The sequence below is a fragment of the Gigantopelta aegis genome, chromosome 8 (genome assembly GCF_016097555.1).
Source record: "Gigantopelta aegis isolate Gae_Host chromosome 8, Gae_host_genome, whole genome shotgun sequence".
Lineage (NCBI taxonomy): Eukaryota > Metazoa > Mollusca > Gastropoda > Neomphalida > Peltospiridae > Gigantopelta > Gigantopelta aegis.
The window spans coordinates 73,567,983-73,576,426 of record NC_054706.1 but is presented as its reverse complement, the minus strand read 5'-3'; the positions used below and the strand labels follow the sequence as shown (position 1 = coordinate 73,576,426).

At 34.1% G+C, this 8,444-nt stretch overlaps 1 protein-coding gene across 3 annotated transcripts; it reads right to left on the bottom strand.

Annotated features, from left to right (window-relative positions):
- Positions 1-79: 79 nt before the first annotated feature.
- On the bottom strand, positions 80-8,238 carry LOC121379398 (protein chibby homolog 1-like). 3 transcript variants are annotated; one of them, XM_041507995.1, is made up of 4 exons: positions 6,864-6,913; positions 4,821-4,842; positions 1,250-1,430; positions 80-388 (listed from the first exon to the last, which is right to left on the bottom strand). In XM_041507995.1, exons 2-4 carry the CDS (start codon positions 4,824-4,826, stop codon positions 246-248), a joined length of 330 nt encoding a protein of 109 aa, XP_041363929.1. In that variant the 5' UTR covers positions 4,827-4,842; positions 6,864-6,913; the 3' UTR covers positions 80-245. The 3 variants fall into 3 exon arrangements, with proteins under 3 accessions (XP_041363929.1, XP_041363931.1, XP_041363930.1); XM_041507997.1 differs by lacking the exons at positions 4,821-4,842; positions 6,864-6,913 and adding an exon at positions 7,954-8,238 and having other exon boundaries at positions 82-388; XM_041507996.1 differs by lacking the exon at positions 4,821-4,842 and having other exon boundaries at positions 86-388; positions 6,864-6,967.
- Between the last annotated feature and the right edge of the window lie 206 nt (positions 8,239-8,444).

The window sequence follows — 8,444 nt, the reverse complement described above, 5'->3', positions numbered from 1 at the left end:
CGTTATCTCACAACTTGTTTAAAACCAAATCTAATTTTCGCTCATTAGATACATTTTAAAACAACTCCTGAGATAATTGGTATCTAACGGCAACTCATGTATTATTCTCTATTTAATTAATTCTGAACCCATAATAATCTAACAAATGTTTATTTTTTTATTTTCATCTTTATTTAAATTTTTATGAAATTCTGAAACCTTAATAAGGTAGACATTTAAATGTTTTTCTTTTTTATTTGAATTGGTTACAAGTTTAAAACAATATGACTCACCATGTCGAGAAGGATATCGATTTTTAATTTGAGAAAGTTATTTTCTTCTTGCAGACAGTAGTTCTCTTTGCGTAGCTTAGTAACCTCTTTATGACTAGCTCCTCCTCCACCGCTTTCTGTAATACAAATCACAGTAATTAGCTAACTTAATACAAGATACAGACTTATTATTTATGAGGATTCAAATGCATTGCACAGGTGTTACTTCAAAGTCTGTGTTCAGTAATAGGTGACAGGCAGTGACTTTCTGTGTCTACTGCAGCCCTCACTGATGTTTACTTGTTATGCTTGCTGTTAAAGACTTTACTGCATAAAGTAGAGATGTCCATCTCATGGCTCACCCTGACCAGTGCCAGATTAGCCAATTGCTAATTTTTATACAAAGTAGCTACAACATTTAGGGCCAGATTTACAATGCCTGTTTTTCTTACGCGCAGGTGTTTAAGCATTGTAAATGTATGTAGTTACAGGTGTGTAAGACATAAACAGGTGTTTAAGCATTGTAAATGTACGTAGTTACACGCGTGTAAGACAAACAGGTGTTTAAGCATTGTAAATGTACGTAGTTACACACGTGCAAGACAAACAGGTGTTTAAGCATTGTAAATGTATGTAGTTACATGTGTGTAAGACATAAACAGGCTTTGTAAATTCGGCCCTTAGTCTTTGCCTAATAAAATATACCTTACATTAACCACATTTTAATAATTTTCAAGGCAATACACTACGTACCTGAAAAATGGCTAAACCAAAACTTGTCCTGGTGTGAGCCCTACACCTACCGGGTAGTTTTGTCAAACAGCGCTGTATTTTTCGTCTGTTTTTTTGTGCAAAACAATAATCACTATACTTTATACTTGTGGAATTACATTTTCGAGCTTCCTGATTGAAAGAAAAAAGTAAATAAAAATCCTATTTTCAATATTCAATAATATGGAATACACATAAGAAGAGCATCTTATGAGCATAATACAAACCGTGTATCCACATTCCATTCTCAAAGCTGACATCATGACCTCCTAAATTGAGCTTTACAGCACCATATTCTAACCCGAATTCTGTCCGTGACTGTGTCGCGTCTAGGTTTAGATTAGACAGTGAACTGGCTCGACGTTGGGGAGTTTTCTTGGGTGAAAACTTGTTACCAAACAGTGGCATCTGCAAGTAGGTAGATCATGAAATAAGTTCAAGTTTGTTTTCTTTAATGGCATTGAATAATTAATCATCAACAACCACTGGATATCAAACATTTTATCAATCTCTGTCATCCGAGGAATTTACATTTTTCTATTAGCAGCAAGGCATCTTTTTACATGCATTTTCCCCGTCATAATACGACCTCATAATTAGGATGGGACCCATGGACCCATTGAGGGGATTCAATCCTATGACCCCAGCACCTCGGGCATGTTTTCTATTAACGTTCTAATCTAGGTCCCCAAAAGTGTTGATAAATGCCAGTAATGTACACATATTAATTTGCATTGCAACAGGAGTAGGGAAGAAATTATTATTGTAAGAGTTGAGGGGCCCCTGCTTCCAATGCCTATGGTCTCGACAAGTAAGCAAATTGATGTTCAGAATTTTTCTTCTATAATAATACAATATTAAAACAGTTTGCACAGATGATAATGAACATAACTTTCCATTTGGGTACGATCTCTTAAATAGATGTATTTTAGCCATTCAAATAAAAGCAAAATCATTAATCTGAATGACGGCCTATTTAAGAAAATGAAAATATAATAAAACAAATATGGTGAATTTGAATATATCCTAAGTTGCCTCTTAAAAATTTTAAACCCTGCAAACAAATTATTTCTAAGAACTATGTTTTTAAATTCAGACATTTTAAAACTGTGTCAGAGTGGATAGTTGTCAGTTTGTCACCTAGTGTGCTGCATAAATATCAAATAAAATAAAAACCACTGAATGAAATGATGGTCATTTGATGCTTATCCATGACTAAACTTAATTTGTATCATCATTAACTATACTATTTGATCACACAAATGGTTCAAAATACTGATGTCATGTTTTCCATTTATTCTACAAATATTCTGTCTAGGTAAAGATAATAAATTTAAATCATAATAAAATTGATTTAAAACAGTGGTAATAGAAATGTTAGTATATAGGTGCTTCTACTACAGGCCATCTGAAAATGGCAGTATTTTGCTAAATATTAGTCAAGAAGGGACTATAGGTTTCATCTCTGTCCTATCTGTTATGTCTGTCCGTCCATCTGTCACACACATAGTTTTCACAATGCCTTGAAATACTATACTGAAATTTTGTGAATAGCTTTATCATGTTCCGTTACAGATCAAGTTCGACTTTCATGGCAATAAACCCACTTTTGACAGTTATGGCCCTTGAACATGAGATATGAAATTTTTTCCGGACTTTGTTTTTGCAATGCCTTAAAGGGACACACCCTAGTTACGTTTATTTGTTAACCATTACGGCGTTGTTTTTCGCTATTAAACCCCATTTTTCAGAAATAAAATTGCACTTTACTTACATTTTATTATTTAGAATACACATTTCCATTCACCTGAAGTGCTTTTTGGTAATCATGATGTTTGTAAAACCACGAAATGATTTTTTTGCATTTTTTCACAAGACGTGTTGTCGAGAAAAAACCGTTAAGCAAGCGAGATCCAATCTATTTTTAGAGGGGATATTTCCATTTCAATGTCACAGACGTTGGTATATCACGTGACCGTTATCATTTTGGTTCGGTTTGTTTTCTCGTGCACGGTTCGCGCAATCAACATCCGATTTGTTGTTGTTCATTTGTGAGATTTTTCTTCACAGTTCGTGAACATTTTCAGTAACAATAAAGTTCAGACAAGTAAGTGTCTCAATACAAAATGTTACAAACCCTTAAAACCAATAATTTTGCTAAGTCTTACGATATCTGGAGAGGGGATACAACCAGGACAGAACAGTTGGAACATGTCCAGGAGAGGTGAAACGAATGCACCCCAAGTCTGTGAAATTTGTCGTGACGTAGGCATTGTTGTGCTTCGAGCGACATCTACCGGTGACATCAGAATACTAACTTTCAAAATTATTTCAAGCAATTGGGACATGGGGATTCCCATGGTATTTATCGATATAAAACCTGCTTTTTCACTCCATTTGATAAAAACGTGATCTAAGTGTGTTACAGGTTTGTAGATTAACCAAATTATAATTTATTTTCGCTGGATGTAACTAGGGTGTGCGGCTTTAAGATACTGAGCTGAAATTTTGTATATAATTTTATCATGTACTGTTACAGATAGTTTGACTGTCATGGCGATATATAAATTTTTGACAGAGTTACACCGGATTCTTCTGACTAAAAGCTGCAGACGTATCCAGTTTATGTACCAATACTGAGAATAAAACCAGTGTTTTGTATTTTCACATTTCAAAATAAAAAGACAAATTCAGTGATCATCATTGGTGTTGGTTACTTAATAAATACAAATACTAGTTTTGTGTCTTTATACATGAAATACATGGACCTATAAAATATTCTTACATCAATTTGGAAATTTAGAAAAAGTTGGAATGTATTCCTGCTATTAACTTTAAAATGGAGAATACTGCTTGCTTCAAATAATATAACATACATAGTAAATGCTACACTTATCTACAACAGGATAAAATATACATTTAAACAAATCATAACATACATACTTAGCCAAGATCCAGAATCTTAAATTTATGTTATGGAGGTATATAAAAGAACATACGTGCTAGAATTGATACTTTGAGTTTTAAAAAGAGTTTGTTTTGTTTAATGACACCACTAGAGCACAGATTTATTAATCATTGGCTATTGGATGTCAAACTTGTAATGGTATATGGTAATTTTGACATAATCTTAGAGAGGAAACCTGCTACATTTTTCCATTAGTAGCAAGAGATCTTTTATATGCACCATCCCAAAGACAGGATAACACATACCATGGCCTTTGATATACCAGTCATGGTGCACTGGCTGAAATGAGAAATAACCCAATGGGCCCACCAACGGTGTTTGATCCCAAACGGACCACGCATCAAGCGAGTGCTTTACCACTGGGCTATGTCCCGCCCTTGATGCTTTGAGATGCCACTAGGTGAATAATACATGTATAATTATGTTGTGGATTGAAAATGTTTGAGTCTTTCACAATTTAAAATACTGAATAACTTATACAAGTAGGTCCTGTCATTGACAATTTTTACTTTTGTGCTCGACAGATTGGATTTTACAGTAAAATAAATCTTACAATGGTGCAATTATTACAAATTAAATTATATTAAATTTGTTTGCTAATAAACTTCTTTACTGAATAAATTTCATTAAATTTGTCCCCCCCCCCCCCCCCCCCCATAGTAACAAGGATGCAACTTTCCAAGGCATTAAATTTTTCAATTGAACATATTTCAAACCACAACATAACTGTCAAGAGTTTGTTAGTTTGGAAAATACATTAGTCATGAGGTGTACTATATATAACACTATGTGAAATGGCTACTTGAAACAAAGAGTGCTACAAGTTTAACCTGCATGCTTGCGTCGGAAGAACTGAAACATAATAAAACAAATGTGAAAATAAACACATTGCAAAAAAGCTAAATTAAACAAAATGAGTAATTTTATCTACAGGTAGTAAATTTATACTTTGTTTAGGCAATTAATGATTTTAAAAATATAAAATTTCCTGAGTCATAAAAAGTGGAGCACTTCTACACTTCTAAGTGTATTTTATTATACAAAAGATTTGTAGATGTATTATCAGAATTAATGTTTAAAGACATCCCACACCAAAAATATATATCGCCATAATCGGCTATTAGATGTCAGTGGTAAATATATGGAAAAAGGAAAAAAAAGTATTTACATTGAAATAAATATCATATACATACAATTATGTAACAGTGTAAAGATCATCAAATGTGTATCACTTAATTATTAATTATTTGGGAGGTAGGGGAATAATATTTGTATACTTCCCATTTTAAAAAATTATATTTACCAGTATAAGACTGTTAATTCAAAACTGAAAACATTGGTCACTTGTACTATAATACACTCACACAATGAAAGAGAGCAATGCCATGGTGATCCCAAGTGTTTTTAATTTTCCGCATTTATTTTTCCATGACATTTTTCATTTTCTGTCACTTCTGTTAGTTATTATTTTTGTAATACCAGGGAACATTTTGTTTTCGAAATTTTGATTACCGTTATTTTTAGTCAATTGAAAATGAATTAGCAATATCTGAAACCTGTGTAGCGAAATGCGACGCGATGTGATACTGAATAAAATGTCCCCGGGATACTAATAAATTAAGCTCCCCTCTTACATCTCTGTGGAGAGTTATTTCAACAACATGTTTTTTGCCATGGCTATATTATAACTGCCAGGGTTGCTGTATTGTAAAAGTTTATTTTAACTACACTACAAGAGCTCATTGATTTATTAATCATTGGCTAATGGATGTCAATTTTTTTTTAAGCCTGACATATATACTCTTAAAGAAGAAATATGCTACAATTTCCCATTAAGGTCAATGACAGTCACTCTTCGCACCCTTGTTTAGGTTTTGTACACAATATTATATCTTACTGTAATTTCACTTCCAATCCATATTTCCTACAAGGTACTTTTTACAATCACAAGATTTTCTTTAAACAAATTCAGGTGCATTAGTAATGTTCAAACAAAAAAATATTGATAGCAATTTTGCATTGGAATTTTCCCAGCATTCTTAAAACAGAAACATCATGTACCCAGTTTGTTATTGTAAGATGTAAAGTACATCATTGGAATACTGACGTCATTCAAATTAAACAATAGCTGTATTATTACAATGATTTTGTTATACCAGTCTTGGGCACTGGTTTGTAATTAGAGTGCATGGTTGCCATAGACTATGGTATAGTACTTAACATTATTTTGAATGTCTACTCGTCTTGTCCTCATTTGTGCACTTAATTTTTTGGAAGGTTTTCTTAATTGAATGAATGAATGAATGAATATTTAATGACACCCATGCACGGTCATGGTTCAATTGTATGCCGATTTGTTAAAAACAAGTCAAATGTAAATAGACCGGTTTATGGGGTAGCCCTGTTTTTCATGATATTATTATTCGATATATCCATACCATCATCATCATGGTTATGATCATGATTATGATGATCATGGTGATCATGGTGAAACAAATGGCAGATCATCAGTGGCAGATGAACTTAAAACTGATGAAAAACAAATTGTCTACAAAACAAATATACTTCAAACTTACTATTAAATTATTTTGATATTACTATAGCCATAAAACCCCACCATTATATTAATTATCGTATGCAATATTTATTGTTCTCAAATATTGAAATAAAAACATTTTCCAATTTGCCAATTCTGCAATTGTTGACAAGTTGCGACAGGTCAGGTTTAAAATTTACATTATTTCCAATAGGCCTACTATTTATTAATAAACTGTATATGTAAAATTATGTAAGCTACAAAACCACATCTACTATATCAGTAAAAATGCACAATAGTAAACACATATTTGAACTGTAATTTCATATAAAGTTACCTTTGTAAATGTCAAAAAATAAATATTTCGCCGAAAATTCGACTGATAAACGTCAGTCTATTTAGACAATGTAAAAGCGAACTATGAAAAAAAAACCAGTTGCGAAAATGTAACCGGTGTAAAGTTACATTTTGTAACTTGTGTCAGATTTATACCGAGAATAAATCAACTAGGGTGGGGTGTTAGGGGGGTCAGTATGTCCACAGGTCTCCCACGTTTGAAGTACCCTTTTTAGTGTCTTTTTGTTGTTGTTGTTGTACAATTCATCATCCACAAACCCTACAGACCTCACTCTGCCTAAAACTCAACTTAATTTTTATACGATCTTGTGATGCCCCTTTACAAAATCCTGGATTTCTCGTTAACGTGCCATGTATTTTCTTTTCTGCATTGCTCTTGTAAGGAAAAAAACCCAACAACGTTTGCTTTGGTTACCGACACAACTAGAGCACATTGACTAAATAATTGAATGTGAAATATTTGAAAACATGTATTCTTTAGAGGTAATATTCGTTTTCCCACATTCCAACCAGCGCTCCGCGACTGTTACATCAAATGGCGTTGTATGTACTGTGCTGTTTATTAAAAAGTGCATATAAAAGATCCTAGCTGCTTTATTGGAAGAAGCAACTAATATGGCGACGGCGGATAGGCCTATCCTGTCTATATTTATCTAAGTGACCTTGTTTTTCCTCGTTCCAAACATTCGCCAGTGACTAAGTCCAGGACAAGGGGGGAGGGGGTAAGTTTGAAGTGGGCAGAATTTGGAATAAAACCATTTAGTAAAGGTCCAGCGACTGCACGGACCAAATAGTAGACACCAAGTTGGAGCCGTGTTGTCATTGGCTGAAGTTCGATTCCTTGGTTCTACTTGTAAAAAAACCTAGGCCTAAGTCTACAGAGAATAACTGCATCCCAATCATGTCCGGACTAAGAATTTAAACCCAAACGTAAGTTTGCCTGCTCGGCCTAAAAGGTTTTAAAGTGATTTGAGCAAATGAACGGGCGCCAAAGTAAAATGTGTTGGACTATTTATAAAAAAAATAAACATAAGAATTTTGAGCCAACTAAGCCCAAAAAAGAAGGTTACCTGTCCTAGGTAAGGTTGGTTCTACTTCGGGGAGCCTGGAGTATCTCGGAGTGACGGCAGCTGGTCTTCTCGCTGACGTAGATTGTTGACTACACTGGAGTAACCGGGGCCGCAGACTGCTTTGAGCATCTTGTGGATAGATCTGTTGTCGATCTTCCAAAACAAGATGCACGGCCTGTAGATCTGGTCCCTTCGGTGCGTGACGATTACTCCCAGCGTCCCACTGAAGGTCTTGGTATGTATCTCGTAGCTGCTGCCGTCATCCAATGTTTTCCAGTTAAAGCCGCACACCCTAGTTCCATCCAGCGAAAATAAATTATAATTTGGTTAATCTACAAACCTGTAACACACTTAGATAACGTTTTTATCAAATGGGAGTGAAAAAGCAGGTTTTATATTGATAAATACCATGGGAATCCCCATGTCCCAATTGCTTGAAATAATTTTGAAAGTTTGTATTCTGATGTCACCGGTAGATGTCGCTCGAAGCA

What these genes read in the sequence shown, in the direction of transcription:
- LOC121379398 (XM_041507995.1), bottom strand. An exon ending in GAATGGAATGTGGATACACG is followed by an intron (nt 389 to 1,249) that starts GTTTGTATTATG and finishes TTTGTATTACAG; the next exon opens with AAAGCGGTGGAGGAGGAGCT.